The sequence below is a fragment of the Salmo salar genome, chromosome 12 (genome assembly GCF_965601325.2).
Source record: "Salmo salar chromosome 12, fSalSal1, whole genome shotgun sequence".
Taxonomy (NCBI): Eukaryota; Metazoa; Chordata; class Actinopteri; order Salmoniformes; family Salmonidae; genus Salmo; species Salmo salar.
In genome coordinates this window covers 47,164,092-47,188,203 of record NC_138302.1, presented here as the reverse complement: position 1 = coordinate 47,188,203, position 24,112 = coordinate 47,164,092, and the positions used below count along the sequence as shown (strand labels likewise).

At 42.8% G+C, this 24,112-nt stretch overlaps 2 protein-coding genes across 5 annotated transcripts in view; one reads left to right on the top strand and one right to left on the bottom strand.

The window, feature by feature from the left end:
- LOC106565284 (replication termination factor 2) overlaps positions 1–24,112 on the top strand; it is a 53,530-nt gene that overhangs the window by 5,915 nt on the left and 23,503 nt on the right. The window lies entirely within an intron of this gene.
- LOC106565283 (putative beta-1,3-galactosyl-O-glycosyl-glycoprotein beta-1,6-N-acetylglucosaminyltransferase 7) lies at positions 1,406–22,860 on the bottom strand. Its single transcript, XM_014132224.3, has 4 exons — positions 22,096–22,860; positions 19,722–20,752; positions 18,287–18,382; positions 1,406–4,767 (listed from the first exon to the last, which is right to left on the bottom strand). Exons 2-4 carry the CDS (start codon positions 20,686–20,688, stop codon positions 4,529–4,531), a joined length of 1,302 nt encoding a protein of 433 aa, XP_013987699.1. The 5' UTR covers positions 20,689–20,752; positions 22,096–22,860; the 3' UTR covers positions 1,406–4,528.

Sequence of the window (24,112 nt, the reverse complement as noted above, 5' to 3'; positions counted from 1 at the left end):
TTAGCAGCAGGGGAAAAAGCATTTTCACATGTGTTTCAGTCCAAGCCTTCAGTGTGTACTAAAATAAGATATTGGAATGTTCTGTATGCAAACCTACCCTCTTATTATTGAATCAGTTACTACCCTGTCCACACATTTTCCTTTGTTACACAAAACCTGCTGTTATAGTCAGTCATCTGTATTTTGACAGTAGGGTGAGTTTTCAAATGGAGGGTGGTGCTGTTTGTGTCTTCTACTGTAGATTAATCAACCTTTAGGACGGCGTGTCCCTGCACAGTTGTCAGACAGGTACATAGAGGTGGTGCTAACTGTGAACCAGTTAGCTGTTTGTGCTCACATGTGAATGATTAACCCTCCGGTGTGCTGTTTTTGACTTGTTTGGTTACTTTGAGGTCCATGGAGTTGGCCACAGGTCCATTTCTGTTCTTATTGCTTCAATTATTTGCCTTGATATGGGGATACGAATTTCCCTGTTTTGAAATTACAAAATTATACACTGTGTGGTTTAGCAAAGGAAAGCAAATAAAATGTTGGAGTTACTGTATCTGTTTGCCATCTTGCACATAGAAAAGTACCATGGTGCCTCATTCACCATGCCTGCTGCACTGTGTTCTCACATTTGTATTGATTACATGTTCTATTTAAGGTAAGAATGTGATAGGTGAAGTAGGACACACAATACACAGGAAATCCTATTGAGAAACAGCAGATCACCTCCGAAACATTGATGTGCTGTAACTTTACGACAGTTAAAGCCCTCCTCGGTGTCATGGAAACCAGAACCCCCCCCCCAGCCCTGTACCTGTCGTTATTCCCAATCCCATGATGCCTCCTGCCAGCTGACCGGAACCTGAGCCAGGCTAAATGAGGAAGCTGCCAGATGATTGGAAACCATGTGGTGCTGTGGTATTAGTTGCGAAAACCTGACCCTAGGCCACACATTGACTAGGGTCTGATTTCAATGATGGACTCTTTTATTTTTGGGGAGCATAGAGGAGCTACATCACTGCCTCTGATCTCCATCTTGCTAACTACTATTTTGTATTTTATTCAAGCGGATAAAGTAGTGACGTAGGCAGTGGTGTAGTTCCTCTATGCCAAAAGAGTCCATTATTGAAACCAGACCCTAGTCACTGTTGGCCAACGTCGAGTTTTCAGGACTACTGTGGAATCGGGAGAGCAGCACAACAGGTCACCTTTCCGACTCCATCAGAGCGTGAGAGCAGCATTGTTGTGGTCGTCCACTTGTGGGAATTTTCCTTGCTAACTCTCAAGGGGGAACAGATCCAAGTGCCTTGTCCATTTGCACTGCATGTGATTATACGATTTGTGTGTGCAAATCGTATCAATAACCCTTTTGCAAAGTCATGAAGCAAAGCAAAGATCAAGCTAAGTTAAGACCAAGTGAATTTATAACAAATGTTTTAATGTATTCAAAGCATTTGGGAATTTTAGTGAATAGCTAAACTCCCTTTACAGTCAACAAACATGTTTTGGATTAAAAAAAGTACATGCTGTATGATTTCCACTTTCAAGCCCTTAATATGTTAAATTTCTTGAAATCAATAGAAATATGGTTTGTTGTCAAAGTGGCAGTTGAACACCTTAACTGCCTCAACCTAATTCACATTTATTGGACCCTGTTCTCTTAAATTGACAACATACACAATGTAACAATATTTCATGTCACTGCAAATGTTTAGGCCTATTTGGCTTATTATACGGTTGTACTTTGCCAGTACTAAGCTCAGAGGGTATTGTTTAGCAGTAGTTGAAATTATCAAAGAACAGTGGGACATTCTTTTTATGTAACTTTAAATAATTATTAACCTATTTTTGTAATAGTTGCAAAACAAATAGGAAACAATGTTAACGCGTCATGATTAGCACACGCAACATTTTTACCTTTTAACAATCACACCTTTTTACTGCTCTTTATTAAGCTTTACGTATCAGCCTCAAGGCCTTCATCAGAGCTTTTGTCAGTGTTTTTAATTTTCACCCACTTCGAATGGGATTGGAGTATAAGGAAAACAAGCATATGTTACCAAATATAACAATGTGTATTTCATAAGTATTCTAATAAAGTGTGTACATAATATATATTAAACAAGACTGTGAAACCACAATGAGAACTTGCTTGACAGGTCAATGTCTTCATAGATCATTGGGTAGAGTACAAGAAAAAACGTCAGTTATCTGAAGTGGCGGCATTAACTTAAAATGTTCACATTTACTACATAACAATCACAGACAAACATATATAAAGCTGTCATAAAATGAGTGCCACTTTATTTGCAATAGGCAATCACACAATAAAATAGTTTACTTTTAAATGGGTTATTTTTTAACATGTAATCGAATGTGTAAAAAAATATATATATATAATCTGAGAAAAAAAATATTTTGTGTTAACGCAGCCTATGAACCACAGTGGCAGCTTGGCTTGATAATGATCCCCTGTCCAATCCCAATTTGCTAAAATATCACCATTGCTAAATACAAAAGTTGCGATAAAAGAGGTTTGATAATTCCTATGGCAGGGTTGTTTTTTTTCATGTACTGATAGTAGCACTATATTTTCTGCTGATTTTCTACGTTTACCCACTGACAAAGAAATTATCAGTCTATCATTTTAATGGTAGGTTTATTTGAACAGTGAGAGACAGAATAACAACAAAAAAATCCTGAAACTCATGTCAAAAATGTTATAAATTGATTTGCATTTTAATGAGGGAAATAAGTATTTGACCCCTCTGCAAAACATGACTTAGTACTTGGTGGCAAAACCCTTGTTGGCAATCACAGAAGTCAGATGTTTCTTGTAGTTGGCCACCAGGTTTGCACACATCTCAGGAGGGATTTTGTCCCACTCCTCTTTGCAGATCTTCTCCAAGTCATTAAGGTTTCGAAGGTTGACATTTGGCAACTCGAACCTTCAGCTCCCTCCACAGATTTTCTATGGGATTAAGGTCTGGAGACTGGCTAGGCCACTCCAGGACCTTAATGTGCTTCTTCTTGAGCCACTCCTGTGTTGCCTTGGCCGTGTATTTTGGGACATTGTCATGCTGGAATACCCATCCACGACCCATTTTCAATGCCCTGGATGAGGGAAGGAGGTTCTCACCCAAGATTTGACGGTACATGGCCCCGTCCATCGTCCCTTTGATGCGGTGAAGTTGTCCTGTCCCCTTAGCAGAAAAACACCCCCAAAGCATAATGTTTCCACCTCCATGTTTGACGGTGGGGATGGTGTTCTTGGGGTCATAGGCAGCATTCCTCCTCCTCCAAACATGGCGAGTTGAGTTGATGCCAAAGAGCTCCATTTTGGTCTCATCTGACCACAACACTTTCACCCAGTTGTCCTCTGAATCATTCAGATGTTCATTGGCAAACATCAGACGGGCAAATATATGTGCTTTCTTGAGCAGGGGGACCTTGCGGGCGCTGCATGATTTCAGTCCTTCACGGCGTAGTGTGTTACCAATTGTTTTCATGGTGACTATGGTCCCAGCTGCCTTGAGATCATTGACAAGATCCTCCCGTGTAGTTCTGGGCTGATTCCTCACTGTTCTCATGATCATTGCAACTCCACGAGGTGAGATCTTGCATGGAGCCCCAGGCCGAGGGAGGTCTTTTGTGTTTCTTCCATTTGCGAATAATCACACCAACTGTTGTCACCTCACCAAGCTGCTTGGTGATGGTCTTGTAGCCCATTCCAGCCTTGTGTAGGTCTACAATCTTGTCCCTGACATCCTTGGAGAGCTCTTTGGTCTTGGCCATGGTGGAGGGTTTGGAATCGGATTGATTAGGAGAACTCCCTTTAAGAATGTGCTCCTAATCTCAGCTCGTAACCTGTATAAATGACACCTGGGAGCCAGAAATCTTTCTTATTGAGAGGGAGTCATATACTTATTTCACTCATTTAAAATGCAAATCAATTTATAACATTTTTGACATGCGTTTTTCTGGATTTTTTATTGTTGTTATTTCTGTCTCACTGTTCAAATAAACCTACCATTAAAATTATAGACTGATCATTTCTTTGTCAGTGGGCAAACGTACAAAATCAGCAGGGGATCAAATACTTTTTTCCCACACTGTATGTGGTTCTGTTGTCAAAGTGCACCACAGGTCAGTAAAGGTCCTTGTTTGACGTGGGGGGAGACTTGTGAATTCCTTAGTGATTATGGTTGCGTCATCCTTTCAGCCACTGTGCCTCTTAGTGATACACAGAGCCTAAATTTACCACAAAGCGTTTCAGGACAACTGAGATGTTAATAACAAGTCTTCCCTGCTCACCTTGCAAACAGTTTCCTACGAATGGAGAACAATGTCAGATAATTGTCGTTTAGCTTTTGATTGCGTGTCCATGCAGTGACTTTCTCAAGATTTGAGCAAAACGCACCAACAGAAATGCAAAAAGGCCCTAGCAGCACACTTTAGTACAGCCCTCTGAAGTGATACAATAACCAACAAGTATTGAAGAACTACATCCATTTTGGTCAGGAAGAACCCTACAACCTCATCAAAGTCCTACCGTGGCATTGAAAAGAGAGGTGGCATTGCCTTGGGTGGCAAGTTGCCACCATGACTGGATGGGAACCATGGCTTGCTGCAGGACCTTGTCTCTGTGCCACTGCTCCAGGCAGTCCAAAGCTTCTGGGAAGGACTTGCTCTCGAACTTGTTGGCAAACATGCTGTTTCTGTCGATGATCCACTGCAAATCCTCCAGACCATAGATGCAGATGTCCCTAACATAGCGGCCTGTGGAAAGACGTGCAGCAGAAAGGACATAAAGATGAGATTCAGATCAGTATCAAATTCAATCATCTGCTGTTGCTCAAACAATGGCGCCGGAGGGGATGGCTGCCGTTTCACGGGCTCATAACCAATTGTGCAATTTAATTAAATTGTTTCCGCATTGTAACTTTTTTGGTACATAATGTTTCTGCTACCGTCTCTTATGACCGGAAAGAGATTCTGGATATCAGAACAGTGATTACTCACCCCGAACTGGACATATACTTTTTTTCTGTAATGCGTCTGACGCAAAGGATTTACTGCTGCTCCCGGACCAGGTCCAAATCCCCATCATTTGCATGAAGAGGAAACGGAGATACAGAGGCCGCAGATCCGGGTGCCTTGTGAGAATTAGTCAGCGACTGGGTAACCTGCCTCTACCATTCGTCCTATTGGCCAACAAGCAGTCACTGGAGAATAAACTGGATGAGCTCCATTTGAGACTGTCCTACTTAAGGGACATTAAACTGTAATATCTTGTTTCACCGGCTAAACGATGACATGGATAATATACAGTTGGCTGGGTTTTCCGTGCATCGGCAAGACCGAACAGCTACCTCCAGTAAGACGAGTGGTGGTCTGTTTATTTGTCAATAACAGCTGCTGTGACATTTTTTGTATTAAGGAAGTCTCAAGGTTTTGCTTGCCTGAGGTAGAGTACCTCATGATAAGCTGTAGACCACACCAACTACGGCGAGACCAATTCAAGACCGGAGAAAATCGAGTCAAGACCGAGACCGGGAGGGGGACAAGGGGTCTGAGACTGAATCAAAACCGAGGACAGAACAATGCGAGTCCAATTCAAGACCATGATTGTAATTTTGTTAAATCGGCACCATAATAAGAGTTCAAAATATCCAGTATTTCTGTGTTCATATTTCAGAACAACATATGGATTCTTTAGACATTCAGAATAGTGAAAAAAAATGCACGCTGAGGGAAAATAGAGCCACTCGACAAATTATTACTAATCCAAACACAGTTGGGAACAATGGGCCTTTACACCTTCAGAGAAGGGCTAAGGATTTATAAAATAATTATTATAATTATATTATTTTCAACGATGTTCTGATTTAATCTCTTATGTTTTTGTTGGAAAGGGTTAACACTGAAAATAAATAAAAAATATCCAACCAGGATTTTTCTTTGCTGGTCTCTGGGGAGATAAATCAAGGTAAGTCAGCCATTGGCTAGGCCATCAGAAGCTAGATAAAGGCATTTGCCATTCAACTGTATAAGGGTAACATTTTGGAGTGGAATCAACCAATAACATTTTGACTTAATGGGTGGGACCATTTTTACAAAAACATATGGAAACTTCTGCCTTCTTGAAGGCCAACAGGTCACTGCACAATAGCAAGCAATAGTTTACCCACGGTCTAGCTAGCTTTTGTTGTCGGCTAGTTGCAGCGGCAGCAGCAGGTCTTATCAAAGAGGATGTTGTTGCTAATTTGTTAGCGTCTCCCTTTTCATGAACAACAAGAAGTTACGTTTCAAATTATCATCTGGTGAGTGGAACTGTTTTTTTATTTATTTATTGCAGAGCACTTGCTTCTTGTTAGCCAGCTCTTGGAAAATAACTTATGAACAGTACCAGTCAAAGGTTTGGACACCAACTAATTCCAGGGTTTTTCTTTATTTTTACTATTTTCTACATTGTTGAATAATAGTGAAGCGTCAACTATGAAATAACACACATGGAATCATGTAGTAACCAAAAAAGTGTTAAGCAAATCAAAATATATTTGAGGTTCTTCAAAGTAGCCACCCTTTGCCTTGATAACAGCTTTGCACACTCTTGGCATTCTCTCAACCAGCTTCATGTGGTAGTCACCTGGAATGCATTTCAATTAACAGGTGTGCCTTGTTAATTTGTGGAATTTCTTTCCTTATTGCGTTTGAGCCAATCAGTTGCGTTGTGACAAGGTAGGGGTGGTATACAGAAGATGGCCCTATTTGGTAAAAGACCATGTCCATATTATGGCAAGAACAGCTCAAATAAGCAAAGAGATGACAGTCCATCATTACTTTAAGACATGAAGGTCAGTCAATCCGGAAAATTAAGAACTGTGAAAGTTTCTTCAGGTTCAGTTGCAAAACCCATCAAGCGCTTTGATGAAACTGGCTCTCATGAGGACTGCCACAGGAAAGGAAGACCCAGAGTTACCTCTGCTGCAGAGGATAAGTTCATTAGAGTTACCAGCCTCGGAAATCTGCAATTAACTGCACCTCAGATTGCAGCCCAAATAAATGCTTCACAGAGTTCAAGTAACGGACACATCTGAACATCAACCGTTGAGAGGAGACTGTGTGAATCAGGCCTTTTATGGTTGAATTCCTGCAAAGAAACCACTACTAAAGGACACCAAGAAGAAGAGACTTGCTTGGGCCAACAAACACGAGCAATGGACATTAGACCGATGGAAATCTGTCCTTTTGGTCTGAGTCCAAATTTGAGATTTTTGATTCCAACCGCCGTTGAGATGCAGAGTAGGTGAACGGATGATCTCTATATGTGGTTCCCACCGTGAAGCATGGAGGTTTGATTTAATTTACAACACCAGGAAGAATGGCACTTTAAAAAAATATATATTTTCTGACAAAAGACTACGTAAGATATGGTCATTTTCATAAATTCTTAGAATTTGGGGGAATTACACATTCTAAGGCACCGGTAACTTTGTGTGCTAAATGTGAAATGTTTTTTGCAATGGGAAGTAATAGTTGTCAATTTCGATTAGGAAATGCTTAATGGTTGTGTTTCTATATTCTTAGGATTTGGTCCTACTGGCTTTTTATGTCAGTTTATGGACTGCTTATTCTTTAACAATGCCTTGGATAGCTCTTTTGTCCCTTTTCACACACATGCGGAAACCTCACCTGGCTTAACTGGTGCCTCCAGAGACGAAACCTCTCATCGTCACTCAACGCCTAGGTTTACCTCCACTGTACTCACATCCTACCATACCCTTCTCTGTACATTATGCCTTGAATATATTCTACCACGCACAGAAATCTGCCCCTTTAATTATCTGTCCCCAACGCACTAGACGACCAGTTCTTATTGCCTTTAGCCGTACCCTTATCCTAATCCTCCTCTGTTCCTCTGGTGATGTAGAGGATAACCCAGGCCCTGTAGCCCCCAGTTCCACTCTTATTCCCCAGGCACGATAATTTGCTGACTTCTGTAACCGTAAAAGCCTTGGTTTCATGCATGTTAACATCAGAAGCCTCCTCCCTAAGTTTGTTTTACTCACTGCTTTAGCACACTCCGCCAACCCTGATGTCCTATCAGTGTCTGAATCCTGGCTTAGGAAGGCCACCAAACATTCTGAAATTTCCATCCCCAACTACAACATTTTCCGCAAAGGTAGAACTGCCAAAGGGGGTGGAGTTAGCCTGCAGAGTTCTGTCATGCTATCCAGGTCTGTGCCCAAACAGTTTGAGCTTCTACTTTTAAAAATCCACCTTTCCAGAAATAGGTCTCTCGTTGTTGCCGCTTGTTATAGACCCCCCTCAACCCCCAGCTGTGCCCTGGACACCATATGTGAATTGATTGCCCCCCCATTTATCTTCAGACTTTGTACTGCTAGGTGACCTAAGCTGGGGTATGCTTAACACCCTGGCCATACCTGGTAGGAACCTACCAGGTACAACCCTAAATCCGTAAACATGGGCACCCTCATAGAGATCATCCTGACCAAATTGCCGTTTAAATACACCTCTGCTTTCTTCAACCAGGATCTCAGCGATCACTGCCTCATTGCCTGCGTCCGTAATGGGTCCGCGGTCAAACGACCACCCCTCATCACTGTCAAACGCTCCCCAAAACACTTCAGCGAGCATGCCTTTCTACCCCTACCCCGGTCAACAGCTCTGCAACTTGCCCAAGCCTCCCCCATTTCTCCTTCACCCAAATCCAGATAGGTGATGTTCTGAAAGAGCTGCAAAGTCTGGAACCGTACAAATCAGCTGGGCTAGCCTCTTGAGGATACCCTAGGATAGGGGGCGCCACAGCGCATTTTGAAAAAAATTCGGTCCCATTTTCAACGGCCTACTAATCAAACTCAGAAGCTAGGACATGCATATACTTATTATATATGGATAGAAAACACCCTAAAGTTTCTAAAACTGTTTGAATGGTGTCTGTGAGTATAACAGAACTCATATGGCAGTCAAAACCCCGAGACCGATTGAAACAGGAAGTGGAATTCTGAATTGTGGACTCGACTTCACATCTTTACCTATTAATCACACCGTTAACAATGGTTCATTGAGCACTTCCTATTGCTTCCACTAGATGTCCCCAGTCTTTTCACAGTGGTTTGAGCCTTCTACAGTCGAAACTCAGTGAATGAGACGCATTGGAAATTGGTCACAGGGGATGGGCCATCACCATTATGACGTCGGCGGCCCAGTCTACCCCCACCTTTGGAAACGTTTTAAAACACTCTGCAACCGTCCCCGTCGAATCTTATTGGCTCTCTTGGTGTTACAGGCCCTGAAGATTAATGTTTTACAACGTTTGACATGTTTGAACGAACCTAAAGGAGGGAAAAATCTCATTTTCCGAAACTGCAGTCCCGCGCACGTCGGAGCATTTGGAGACAGCCCTAGGACGCGCTACCAACAGCAGGCTAATGGAACATGAAGGATGGACTTTTTCGACCGAAAATACATCTGTGGACCTGGGATTCCTGGAAGTGCTTTCTGATGAAGACAACTAAAGGTAGGCGATTATTGACAATATTATACAAGATCAGATGTGACTTGCGATTGTTCCAAGATGGCGCCGCGCTAGTTTTCCTGGCTAATTTTCTGAGTATCGCATCTCCTTTTATCGCAAAGTGTGATTACCCAGTAAAGTTAATTTAAAATCTGGTATGACAGGTGTTCTCAAGAGATATTCATCTATAAATGTTAGATTGACAATATAAATTTAAAAAATTGTTTTCGAATAGTAATTTAGGGAATTGTAGCACTGTTTCCCGGGACGCATTTGAGGGGAAAATAGTTAGTCAACGTCAGACGCCGATGTAAAATGCTGTTTTTATATATAAATATGACCTTTATTGAACAAAAGAATGCATGCTGTGTGTAACATGATGTCCTAGGTGTGTCATCTGATGAAGTTTGTAAAAGGTTAGTGCTGCATTTAGCTGTCTTCTGGGTTTTTGTGACATATGCTAGCTTGAAAAATGGGTGTCTGATTATTTCTGGCTTGGTACTCTGCTGACAATCTAATGTTTTGCTTTCGTTGTAAAGCCTTTTTGAAATCGGACAGTGTGGTTAGATTACCGAGAGTCTTGTCTTTAAATAGCTGTAAAATAGTCATATGTTTGAGAAATTTAAGTAATAGGATTTTTAAGATATTTGAAAATCGCGCCACTGGCTGTTGCGTAGGTGGGACGAATTCGTCCCGCCTAGCCCAGAGAGGCTAGACAATCTGGACCCTCTCTTTCTAAAATTAGCCGCCACAATTGTTGCAACCCCTATTACTAGCCTGTTCAACCTCTCTTTCGTATCGTCTGAGATCCCTAAAGATTGGTAAGCTGCCGCGGTCATTCCCCTCTTCAAAGGGGGAGACACGCTAGACCCAAACTGTTTCAGACCTATATCTGTCCTACCTTGCCTTTCTAAAGTGTTCGAAAGCCAAGTTAACAAACAGCTCAAGGTCCTAAACAATATAACCGGCATCGATAAAAGACAATGCTGTGCAGCCGTATTCATCGACCTGGCCAAGGTTTTCGACTGTCAATCACTGCATTCTTTATCGGCAGACTCAACAGCCTTGGTTTCTCAAATGACTGCCTCTCCTGGTTCACGAACAACTTCTCAGATAGTTCAGTGTGTCATATTGGAGGGCCTATGATCTGGACCTCTTTCAGTCTCTATGGGGGTGCCACAGGGTTCAATTCTTGGGCCAACTTTTTTCTCTGTATACATCAATGATGTCACTCTTGCTGCTGGTGATTCTCTGATCCACCTCCTATGCAGACGACATCATTCTGTATACTTCTGGCCCTTCTTTGGACACTGTGTTGACAAACCTCCAGACAAGCTTCAATGCCATACAACACTCCTTCCGTGGCCTCCAACCACTCTTAAACGCAAGTAAAACTAAATGCATGCATTTCAACCGATCGCTACCCGCCTGCCCGTCTAGTCTGACTTAGAGTATGTGGACAACTACAAATACCTAGGTGTCTGGTTAGACTGTAAACTCTCCTTCCAGACTCACATTAAGCATCTCCAATCCAAAATTAAATCTAGAATTGGCCTCCTATTTCACAACAAAGCATCCTTCACTCATGCTGCCAAACATACTATCGTACTGATCCTTGACTTCGGCGATGTTATTTACAAAATAGCCTCCAACACTCTACTCAGCAAATTGGATGTAGTATGTCACAGTTCCATCCGTTTTGTCACCAAAGCTCCATATACTGCCCACCACTGCGACCTGTATGCTCTCGTTGGCTGGCCCTCGCTTCATATTCGTCGCCAAACACTCTGGCTCCAGGTCATCTAAGTATTTGCTAGGTAAAGCCCCGCCTTATCTCAGCTCACTGGTCACCATAGCAACACCCACCCGTAGCACGCGCTCCAGCAGGTATATCTCACTGGTCACCCCCAAAGCCAACTCCCCCTTTGGCCGCCTTTCCTTCCAGTTCTCTGCTGCCATTGACTGGAATGAATTGCAAAAATCACTGAAGCTGGAGACTCATATCTCCCTCACTAACTTTAAGCACCAGCTGTCAGAACAGCTTACCTATCATTGCACCTGTTTTAAAAAAAAATTATTTCACCTTTATTTAACCAGGTAGGCCAGTTGAGAACAAGTTCTCATTTACAACTGTGACCTGGCCAAGATAAAGCAAAGCAATGCGACACAAACAACAACACAGAGTTACACATGGAATAAACAAACGTACAGTCAATAACACAATAGAAAAAGTCTATATATAGTGTGTGCAAATGGCATAAGGAGGTAAGGCAATAAATAGGCCATAGTAGCGAAGTAATTACAATTTGGCAAATGACCACGAGGGATAGATGTGCAGATGATGATGTGCAAGTAGAAATACTGGTGTGCAAAAAAAGTAAATAAAAACAATATGGGGATGAGGTAGGTAGTTGGCTGGGCTATTTACAGATGGGCTGTGTACAGCTGCAGTGATCAGTAAGCTGCTCAGATAGCTGATGCTTAAAGTTTGTGCACCTGTACATATCCCATCTGTAAATAGCTCACCCAACTAGCTCATCCCCATGTTATTTTTTTTTTACTCCTTTGCACCCCAGTATCTCTACTTGCACATTCATCTTCTGTCGACAATCTACTGTCAAATCCTTTTCATATGAAGAGAAATTATAGATTAAACGTATTGGTGCTCATTGGACATAAACATTACACAAGAAGTTGGAAATTGCAAATTCAACAATGAGTGGTTTGGAAGGAATCAGTGGCTAACTGCAAGGGTTGCAAAGCAATCACTAGCCTGCTATTCAGTGGAGTGGGTATGTGATCCAAGTCTGGGTTTAAGGGTCTCATTTCCAAGCTTAGGTACACTGCAGCATCCACCGAGAGGCTCTTGCTGCCAAGGGAATGCCTGACAGCTTGAAAGATGTTTTGGACACTACAGTGAAAATGGGTAACTTTGTTAAAGCAAGGCCCCTGCACTATGCAATGATATGGGCAGCGACCATGCAACGAACGCTTTTACAATATACAGAAGTGCGCTGGTTATCAAGGGGCAAAGTATTGATGCGTTTTTTTTACTTGAGAGACGAGCTTAAAGTTTTATTTACTGACCATAATTTTCACTTTTCTGACCACTTTCATGATGACGAGTTTCTCACACGACTGGCGTATAAGGGTGATGTTTTTTCTCGCCTGAATGATCTGAATCTAGGATTACAGGGACTCTCCGCAACTATATTCAATGTGAGGGACAAAATTGAGGCAATGATTAAGAAGTTGGAGCTCTTCTCTGTCTGCATTAACAAGGACAACACACAGGTCTTTCCATCATTGTATGATTTAGTTTTTTGTGTGCAAATGAACACAAGCTTACGGACAATGTCAATTGTGATATAGCGAAGCACCTGAGTGAGTTGGGTGCGCAATTACGCAGGTACTTTCCCGAAACGGAAGACACAAACAACTGGATTCGTTCTCCCTTTCATGCCCTGTCTCCAGTCCCCTTACCAATATCTGAACAAGAGAGCCTCATCGAAATTGCAACAAGCGCTTCTGTGAAAATTGTATTTAATCAGAAGCCACTGACAGATTTCTGGATTGGGCTGCTCTCAAGAGTATCCTGCCTTGGCAAATCGTGCTGTTAAGACACTGATGCCCTTTGCAACCACGTACCTTTGTGAGAGTGGATTCTTGGCCATCACTAGCATGAAAACTAAATACAGACACAGACTGTGCAGAAAATGATTTAAGACTCTCTCCAATACAACCCAACATTGTAGAGTTATGTGCATCCTTTTAAGCACACCCTTCTCAGTTATTCACAATTTTCGATGAACAAATAAGGTTTTATATGTAAGATGGTTAAATAAAGAGTAAAATTATTGATTATTATTATTATATTTTGTGCCCTGATCCTATAAGAGCTGTTTGTCACTTCCCTCGAGCTGGGTTGTGACACAAACTCACACTCATTTTTATGTTTAATAAATGTATAGTGTGCGTGGCAGGCTTACAATGATGGCAACAAAAAAAACATTTGAAGGTGCGCCGACCCTGGTGCTAGAGGGGGTACGCAGTTGGAGGTTGAATGTTTTGAAGGGGTATGGGACTATAAAAAGTTTTGGAACCACTGGTCTAGAGGGTCTACACCAGAAGTTAATGGTTATCTGTGGGAGGAATGCATATGGTGGGTGCAATTAAGCTTGGAATGTGCAGGGAAAACGATCACGTGGCAGCACTGATGAGGGGAGAAAGCCGTGGATTGGTGATGAAGGGGGTCGAGGTCAGGTCACATTAAGAGAGAAGGAACCGTTTATTGCCCGTATCACATAATTTCCTGCCTAGCAGTATATATGCCATGTTTAGCAAGAAGGAGGAGCCCACCTAAATTGGGGTATATATATTACCACTTTTGGAAATGTGTTTTTGTCTGTTCAGGTGTTCGATCCTTTGGGGTGAATAAACTTGGCCTATGCTTTCATAGTGTCCATTGAGTTCTTACTCTGATATTTAGAACCTAACAAGCAAAAACTAAAGCAGGAAGTACGAGTGACTCGCTCAATATGGAAGTGGTCAGATGATGCGGATGCTAAGCTACAGGAGTGTTTTGCTAGCACAGACTGGACTATGTTAGGGGATTCATCCGCTGGCATTGAGGAGTACACCACATAAATCACTAGCTTCATCAATAAGTGCATAATGACGTCATCCCCACAGTGACCGTACGTATCATATCCCAACCAGAAGCCATGGATCACAGGCAACATTGCAACCGAGCTAAAGGCTAGAGCTACTGCTTTCAAAGAGCGGGACACTAATCCTGACGCTTGTAAGAAATCCTGCTATGCCATCAGATGAACCATCAAACAGGCAAAGCGTCAATACAGGACTAAGATTGAATCGTACTACACAGGCTCTGACATTCGTCGGATGTGGTAAGGCTTGCAAACTGTTACGGATTAGAGGGAAACCCAGCCATGAGCTGCCCAGTGATGCGAGCCTACCAGACAAGCTAAATGCCTTCTATGCTCGCTTCAAGGCAAGCAACACTGAAGCATGCATGAGAGCACCAGCTGTTCCGGACAACTGTGATCACACTCTCCGTAGCCAATGTGAGTAAGACCTTTAAACAGGTCAGCATTCACAAGGCCAGGTGTACTCCAGCGCATGCTGGCAAGTGTCAACTAGCAAGTGTCTTCACTTATGGCCTTGCCTACACCTAGCAACTTGTTTTTCAAATTATATGAGCAAAAAATATTCAATTGTTTTTGGAATGGCTAGCCAGGCAACATTAAACAGGACTATTTATATAATGAATATGAATTCGGAGGGCAGAAATTATTAAATATTAAACAACTAGACCTCTCACAAGGCTTCAGTCACACAAAAGCTATACCTAAATCCGAACTCACTCTCTAGTAGAATGTCTCACCCCATGTTCAAGAGTGGCCTTTTTCTTTTTATTCAGATTACATCCTGTCACTTTCAGTTATTTGAAAATAAAATCATCTCAAATATTTATATTATTAAAACAAGCCATAGAAAGTTGGTTGCAGTTCTGCCCACAAATGTTCTATGGGATTGAGGTCAGGGCTTTGTGATGGCCACTCCAATACCTTGAATTTGTTGTCCTTAAGCCATTTTGCCACAACTTTGGAAGTATGCTTGGGGTCATTGTCCATTTGGTAGACCCATTTGTGACCAAGCTTTAGCTTCCTGACTGATGTCTTGAGATGTTGCTTCAATATATCCACATAATTTTCTCTCCTCATGATGTCATCTATTTTGTGAAGTGCACCAGTCCCTCCTGCAGCAAAGCACCCCCACAACATGATACTGCCACCACCGTGCTTCACGGTTGGGATGGTGTTCTTCGGCTTGCAAGCCTCCCCCTTTTTCCTCCAAACATAACGACGGTCATTATGACCAAACAGTTCTATTTTTGTTTAATCAGACCAGAGGACATTTCTCCAAAAAGTATGATCTTTGTCCCCATGTGCAGTTGCAAACCGTGGTCTGGCTTTTTTTTATGGCTGTTTTGGGACAGTGGCTTCTTCCTTGCTGAGCGGCCTTTCAGGTTATGTCGATTAAGGACTCGTTTTACTGTGGATATAGATACTTTTGTACCTGTTTCCTCCAGCATCTTCACAAGGTCCTTTGCTGTTGTTCTGGGATTGATTTTCAGTTTTCGCACCACAGTTTGTTCATCTCTAGGAGACAGAATGCGTCTCCTTCCTGAGCGGTGTGATTGCTGCATGGTCCCATGGTGTTTATACTTGCGTACTATTGTTTGTACAGATGAACATGGTACCTTCAGGCGTTTGGAAATTGCTCCCAAGGATGAACCAGACTTGTGGCGGTCTTGGCTGATTTCTTTTGGTTTTCCCATGATGTCAAGCAAAGAGGCACTGAGTTTGAAGCTAGGCCTTGCAATACATCCACAGGTACACCTCCATTTGACTCAAATGATGTCAATCTTCTGGAATTCTTTAGACTAGTTGAGTATCTGGAGCATCAGCATTTGTGGGTTCAATTACAGGCTTAAAATGTCCAGAAACAAAGACCTTTCTTCCGAAACTCATCAGTCTATTCTTGTTCTGAGAAATGAAGGCTATTCCATGTGAGAAATTGCCATGAAACTGAAGATCTCGTACAACGCTGTGTACTACTCCCTTCACAGAACAGCGCAGACTCGCTATAACCAGAATAGAAAAGTGTGAGGCCCTGGTGCATACCTTAGCAAGAGGACAAGTACATTAGTGTTATAGTTCCTCTGTCCAGTGTCTGTTCTTTTGCCCATCTTTTTTCTTTTTATTGGATAGTCTGAGATATGGCTTTTTCTTTGCAACTCTGCCTAGAAGGACAACATCGCGGAGTCGCCTCTTCACTGTTAACGTTGAGACTGGTGTTTTGCGGGTACTATTTAACCTCTTACATCTAGACGTTCCGCTAGCGGAACACCTGCTCCAATATCCAATGATAGGCGTGGCGCGAATTACAAATTCCTCAAAAATACAAAAACTTCAATTTTTCAAACATATGACTATTTCACAGCATTTTAAAGACAAGACTCTCCTTTATCTAACCACACTGTCCGATTTTCAAAAAGGCTTTACAGCGAAAGCAAAACATTAGATTATGTCAGCAGAGTACCAAGCCAGAAATAATCAGACACCCATTTTTCAAGCTAGCATATAATGTCACAAAAACCCAGAAGACAGCTAAATGCAGCACTAACCTTTGTTGATCTTCGTCAGATGACAACCCTAGGACATTATGTTATACAATACATGCATGTTTTGTTCAATCAAGTTCATATTTATATCAAAAACCAGCTTTTTACATTAGCATGTGACGTTCAGAACTAGCATACCCCCCGCAAACTTCCGGGGAATTTACTAACAATTTACTAAATTACGATAAACGTTCACAAAAAGCATAACACTTATTTTAAGAATTATAGATACAGAACTCCTCTATGCACTCGATATGTCCGATTTTAAAATAGCTTTTTGGTGAAAGCACATTTTGCAATATTCTAAGTACATAGCCCAGCCATCACGGGCTAGCTATTTAGACACCCGGCAAGTTTAGCCTTCACCAAAATCAGATTTACTATTATAAAAGTTTGATTACCTTTTGTTGTCTTCGTCAGAATGCACTCCCAGGACTGCTACTTCAATAACAAATGTTGGTTTGGTCCCAAATAATCCATCGTTATATCCGAATAGCGGCGTTTTGTTCGTGCGTTCCAGAAACTATCCGAAATGGTAAATCAGGGTCGTGCGCATGGCGCAATTCGTGACAAAAAAATTCTAAATATTCCATTACCGTACTTCGAAGCATGTCAACCGCTGTTTAAAATCAATTTTTATGCAATTTTATCTCGTAAAAAAGCGATAATATTCCGACCGGGAATCTCCTTTTCGGCAAACAGAGGAAAAATCACAAAGACGGGGGCGGCCAGGGCACGCGCCTAAGCCCACAGTCCCTTGATCGGCCACTTGAGAAAGGCGATAATGTGTTTCAGCCTGGGGCTGGGATGACGACATTCAGGTTTTTCCCGGGCTCTGAGCGCCCATGGAAGACGTAGGAAGTGTCACGTTAGAGCAGAGATCCTTTGTAAAAGATAGAGATGGCAAAGAAGTTCAAGAAATGGTCAGACAGGCCACTTCCTGTAAAGGAATCTCTCAGGTTTTGACCTGCCATTTGAGTTCTGTTATACTCACAGACACCATTCAAACAGTTTTAGAAACTTTGGAGTGTTTTCTATCCAAAGCCAATAATTATATGCATATTCTAGTTACTGGGCAGGAGTAGTAACCAGATTAAATCAGGTACGTTTTTTATCCAGCTGTGAAAATATGCCCCCTAGCCATAACAGGTTAATGAAGCTGCCAGTTGAGGACTTGTGAAGTGTCTGTTTCTCAAACTAAACAGTCTTGTTAATGTACTTGTCTTCTAGTGTACATATTACCTCAGTTACCTGTACCCCTGCACCTTGACTCGGTACCGGTACCCCGTGTATATAGCCTCTTATTTTATTGTTGCTTTTTTAACTTTAGTTTATTTAATAAATATTTTCTTAACCATTGTTGGTTAAGGGCTTGTCAGTAAGCACGTGTTGTGTTGGGCGCATGTGACATACGATTTTGATTTGTGTGTGTAAACAGTTTGCTTCCTAATCAGAAGACTAATCTGGAATCAAGGAGCAAAACATGCCCTAGACAAGTGAGGTCAAGAGTAGAAACTGACTTTGACTGGGATAGGGAGTTGTTGTACCTTTGCATCCATTGTGTACAGTCCCCTCTTGGTCCCTCCATTTGATTGTCCGGATCTTGCCGCCCCAGCCGCCTCCTACATGACTTCCTGGCGCTTCTAGGAGCAGATAATCGATCCAAAACAGATCATCTCATTCTCACGTTTCATTATAGGCTCTCACATGTCACTTGCAGTGCCTTCAAAGTATTCGTACCCCTTAACTTATTCCACATTCCGTTGTTACACCCTGAATTCAAAATGGATTACATTTTTTTTGCTAATTTATTGAAAATGAAATACAGAAATCTCATTTACGTAAGTCAATACTTTGTAGCAGCACCTTTGGCAGCGATTACAGCTTAGTCTTTCTGGGTAAGTCTCTAAGAGCTTTCCACGCCTGGACTGTACAACCTTTGCCCATTATTCTTTTCAAAATTCAAGCTCATTAAATTGGTTGTTGATCATTGCGACGCCATTTTCAGGTCTAGACATCGATTTTCAAGTGGGTTTAAGTAAAAAAATGTTGCTCGGCCACTCTGGTAAGCAACGCCAGTGTAGATTTGGCCTTGTGTGTTAGGTTTTTGTCCTGATGAAAGGTGAATTCATCTCCTAGTGTCTGGTGGAAAGCAGACTGAACCAGGTTTTCCTGTAGGACTTTGCCTGTGCTTAGCTCCATTCTGTTTATTTTTTTAATCATGAAAACCCCATAGACCTTAACGATTACAAGCGGAGGGTTGTTGAATCTGTGTTTGAAATTAATTGCTCGACTTTGGGACCTTACAGATAATTGTATGTGTGGGGTACAGAGACGAGGTAGTCATTCAAAAGTCCTGTTATATACTATTATTGCAAACTGAGTAAGTCCATGCAATTTATTGTTGTTTAGCAAATTTGTACTCCTGAATGTATTTAGGCTTGCCATAACAAAGGGGTGGAATATTTATTGACTTTTTCCTAGCCACTGTGCTTCTGCATTTCTTTCTCTTTGGGGTTTTAGGCTGGTTATCTGTAAAGCACTTTGACAACTGCTGATGTAAAAAGGGCTTCATAAAATACATGTCATTGAGCTACGCTGGTTTACTTAATTAAAACAATGTAGGCATGTTGAACCCATTCCTTTTAAGTTTCAAGGCTAGAAGTAATCTTCGAACACCCCAAATAAATGTACTGTAAGTCAGCCTTTCATGAACTCAGTTACTAGGTCACCAGGATTTATCGACTAAGCATGGCTATGTCGTCTCCTAGATTTTTGCTTTGGGATACATCTCAAATTGGAAAGGTTGTGCGTGACATAGCTATGCACTCATGGAAAGATTGTAGATGTCTTATCTGTTTTCCTCACGGATTTAACAGTTAGAAATGTCCCTATGCATTGATATAAGCTCAGAACCAATTGTGTTACAGAGATTACAAGTTGCTTTTTGTGTTGTGTGCTGTTTGTAAACTTGTACTTTACCTTTAATGTGATTGAGCGTCACCCAGTAGTGCTCATCTGGGCTGAATGTGTCTTTGGACCACTCTAGCAGGTCTCTGGACACGTGACTCCTCAGTACAAACTCCACAAAGGTCTTGGTTAGTGCGTAGTAGGCTGTGCCAAAGTAAATCTGTAGCCTGTGGGGCGGAGCACCTTTCTTCAGGCCTCCGCGCTTGGGGGCCACGTGGGAGCCCCTGACCTCCCTGTACTGCAGCTGAGTCCGGTGCCTCATAGCTGCAGGCTGCTTGATGCCCGGGGTCATGTTCCTGTCCCTCCACTCCTTGCTCTGCATGTAGCGCACCAGCTCCATGTTGCTCTTTACAGGAAAGTCCTGGCCGCAAAGGTTGAGCACCTTCCTCCAGGGCACCGGCGACGCCGCCAGGTCCCTCATGCAGTTGATGTCGGCCTGCAGCCGTGAGAAGCCGGCGTAGGTCACCATCTCGCTGTGGCTGGCCAGGAACACATTGGGGAAGCAGCCCACAAGGCTCTCCACGGCTTCCCTGTACTCCCGCGGAGCCTTGGCGTCCACGTGGACACAGTAGACATTCTGCGGCGTGTAGATGGCCCGCAGCAGGCGCACCAACAGCTCCAGCTCCTTGTGGACAGTGAGGATGAAGGCCAGAGGGTAGTCTTCCTCCTCCCGGCTCAGCGGGCTGGTGATGAAGTGAAGCTCCCTCACCAGGCGGGAGCAGTGCTGGTCCCCACCTCGACTTCCCATACCCAGAAGATATCTCTCCACCTGGCAGTCACGGCGTTGCCATGCTGGCGAGCCCTTGGTGCTGGGGAGGAAAGCTTGGCAGTACTTAGAGAATGGCCTGCAGCCCAGGGGCCCACTCTGACCCTGGGGATCTGTGCCAGCCATGGCCCTCAGGTAGATGACCGAACAGATGAGCATGCATATTCCCAGGCAGAACAGGAAACTGCACTTTGCGCCTTCCAGCTGGAGCATAATAGTCCAGCACTGGACGGACACCACGCAACCACCGGCAGCAAAAGACCAGGGTTATGCTGTACTGTAAAATGACAAAGCCAGACTTGAGACATTAAAAGTATTTTAAAGACATACTTTTTATGGAAGATTATTGAAAAATAACCACAATTATTGGCAATGTTTTACAATCTAAGAATAATCGGTTTCCTCATTGCAATTCATACGGGGTTCTTTCTAGAGGTGTTTAACGACCCAGCACACAGCAAAGATGAGTAGCTTTTTATGGAGTGCTTATTAATCTGATCACAACAGATGACACATGATACAAGTGAGTAGAGAGGAAATGCATAGATAATGCTGCTAGATGGACTGAGGAAGCTGGCTCAGGAAGTTGAAGAAATGAATCATTAAGCAATGCAAGAGACAGACTCATAGACATCAGGATAGATATGCACATTTGAATTTTGAACCTAGCCATGCAAACAAGGTTTGTATTTTGCAGTATACAGGTTTTGAAATATGGAAATGCTCTAGCTCCTAGATACACAATACCCTGGATCTAAATAGGATCACATAGCCATAATTATCGTCATACATTTTCTCAATCGCTTTTCATTCATTACACTACCACTGGTGGAGAATCAATAAGAATCCAGTAGAAAAGGGACAACTTTTGCTCTTATAACAACCTCTGCAGTTGCCTGATATCACACTAGAGAGACTTATTCACCGGAGACTTGCTAGAACCCGATAATCAGTGGCAGCCCGTTGAAGAGATTTGGACATTGGGCTTGTTATGCAAGTATGTAATGAAATCCCAAGGGTCTCCCACATCAACTACACAGGCCATTGTGACATCAAGGAAAAAACAAACAAGATTTGTCTATGCCGTAATTATGTCAACAGACAGATAAATCCCTGGGGGTTCTATTCAACTTTATCTTATTCTTGGCTTACTGATTCTGAGAGAGCCGTCTTGTTTGCTTATGACAAACTGCCATTGATTTATTGTTTGTCGGTAATGGGAGACTTTTTCAAAGAAATGAAACCGTCAACTGGCGTTGTTTATTTTGAAACTAAGCAAACTATGTGTGGATAGCAGTGTATCATCCAGTGTGCAAGATTTTTTTTTTTAAATGTGAACCACCTGTTACCATTTATTAGTTGGATTAAACACTGCTAGTTCTCATGGAGCCATGCTTTTATTTTATCACCTGTTAATGGATTGAGTAATTAACCAGATATTCCATCACTCTTAGGCATTTGTAATTGAAAGCTCATTGTGGGAATGTTTAATACCACACATCATAGCATACTACCCTCAGCAACATTTTGATTCAGAGCAACATTTTGATTCAGAGCAAATACAATCTTCCGTTACCTCCAAGTGTTACACGCACACAGAGGATAAGGCTATCCAGTTACCTTAATTGCAGTTGAGCCCGGGGTCCTTTCGCTGAAGAATAGGTTAAACATTAAGCGCCTGACCAAAAAATGGCGAGCCGGAACCAACAGGGAGTCAAGCCTGGCGCACGCAGGGAGCTGGAGCCATGGGTTGTCAAGGGATGGGCTGGTGGAGCTGCTGCAGTTTGCTGTGCGTTGCTTTTGTTATGGTTGTCTCAGGGTGGCATGTGGCTCGCAAGGTCGTTGTACTCCGCATCCGTCTCTGTTTTGAGCGTGTGTGTGTGCCTGCGTGTGTGTCATTTCTTGCCCTCACGTCTGTGGCTGAGGCGCTCCCACTGCATCCCACCTGGTGGGATGAGGGCCGGCCCTGCCTGGTAACGGGTGGATTCTCTCTCATTTGGCGCACACACACACCCATATATAAGCACCGGCAACCTTTCCTGACAGTCTCCTACCACCTTTAAAATGATCTTCAACTACCTCGCTTAATTTTTTCTCTCCATCTCTCACCCCATATCGCAATTGCTCTCTCTCCTTTCCCAATTTTAGATATAACACAAAAAAAGCTAAGCAACCCCAATCTTCCTTCCAATGTCAGATTTGCAGCAGTCGCAGCATGGATTATGGATCTTATCCTCGACTCATTTCTCTCTGCCTCTCTCGCTCCCTCTCTCCTGGGAGAGTTCTCAGATGGTTCTGCTGCTGTGGCTGGTTTAGTGCTGTGCAGAGTAGAGTGCTGCCGGAGGCAGCGACAGCCTCAGCCAGTGTTTTGTTTGCTGCCTGGTCAGCTACTGAGATTAGTTATTGTTGTGTTAACAGGGCCACATGGCCAGAGGTCACATTGAGCTGACACCAGGACACAATAGATCCCCCCCTGCTGGTGGGCTTTTGTCTTTGTGTGGCCGAGTGTGACGTTATGAGTGTGTACATGAGTGTGCACGTGCGCATTTGTCACTCATTAATGAAAATAAACATTCAGTAGTAATGCACAGGTCTGTTTTTTTTTTTTTTTTTTCATGAAAGAGGGGGGGGGGGGGGGGGAACCCAACAGAAGCTGTTGATTTGAGTAGAATAGTGTTTGTGTTTTTTTGTTTTTTTTCGTTATTCCACAATTTTGCTTTTAGCCTGCCAAATTATGGATATAATGGCCTCCCCTCTTATCACTTCCTGTTGAACGCAGAATGAGGAAGAGCTCGGTTTTTGTTTGGAAAGTTTGTTGTTTGAAAGTGTATTGGGAAGTTCTTGGTAGCGATCTAGTTGGCATCAGTTTCTGGGACTGCTTATGTCTTTCCAGTGATCCTGCTGACCAAGGACGGGTCTGAGGAGCTATTTGGCGTCGCAGATAGCCTAGCTGCTAGCTAGCTGCATATCAAGCTAGCGAGGTTTTCTTGAACGCAGCCCGCGACGAGGTTAGCCATTGTGGCCGGGACCACGGATTGTCCCGGGTTTGTGGCTGTCTAGATCCCTGCTGTTGTTTTCAATCTTCCCTGTGACCTGCCCTGTCTGGAACTGCGAGGAGTAACAGTGTAACATACGTTGCTAGCTACCATGACAAAGACCAAAGCCAGCGGGAGTACTGTTGAGGACAGTGGTGTCTCTCTATCACACGTGAAGGATCTTTTAAATGAACAAAAAGAGACCTACAAGCAGTTGTTACAACAACAAGAAAATAGCTTCAAGTATTTTGTCCAAATTCTCGTGGATTCTACCAATAAAAGAATGAACGACCTGACCAGAGATTTCCAGGACTTGAAGAACAGTTTGCAGTTCTCCCAGGGTCACCTCGATGAGTTGAAACGAGAATGGCAAGATGACAGCAATCTGTAAGTCATTGAGAGAGGACATCAGTTCTGTGTGTGAATCAGTGATAACAATGACAGTCTGATTTATCAATCTCGAGGGACAATCAAGGCGGAACAACATAGTTGTGGACGGAATTGCAGAATCTCCACGAGACCTGGACAGAGTCTGAGGATAAAGTGAGGGAAATGATCTCTGAGAAATTGAAGATGGACCACAGGAAGATTGAGGTGGAGTG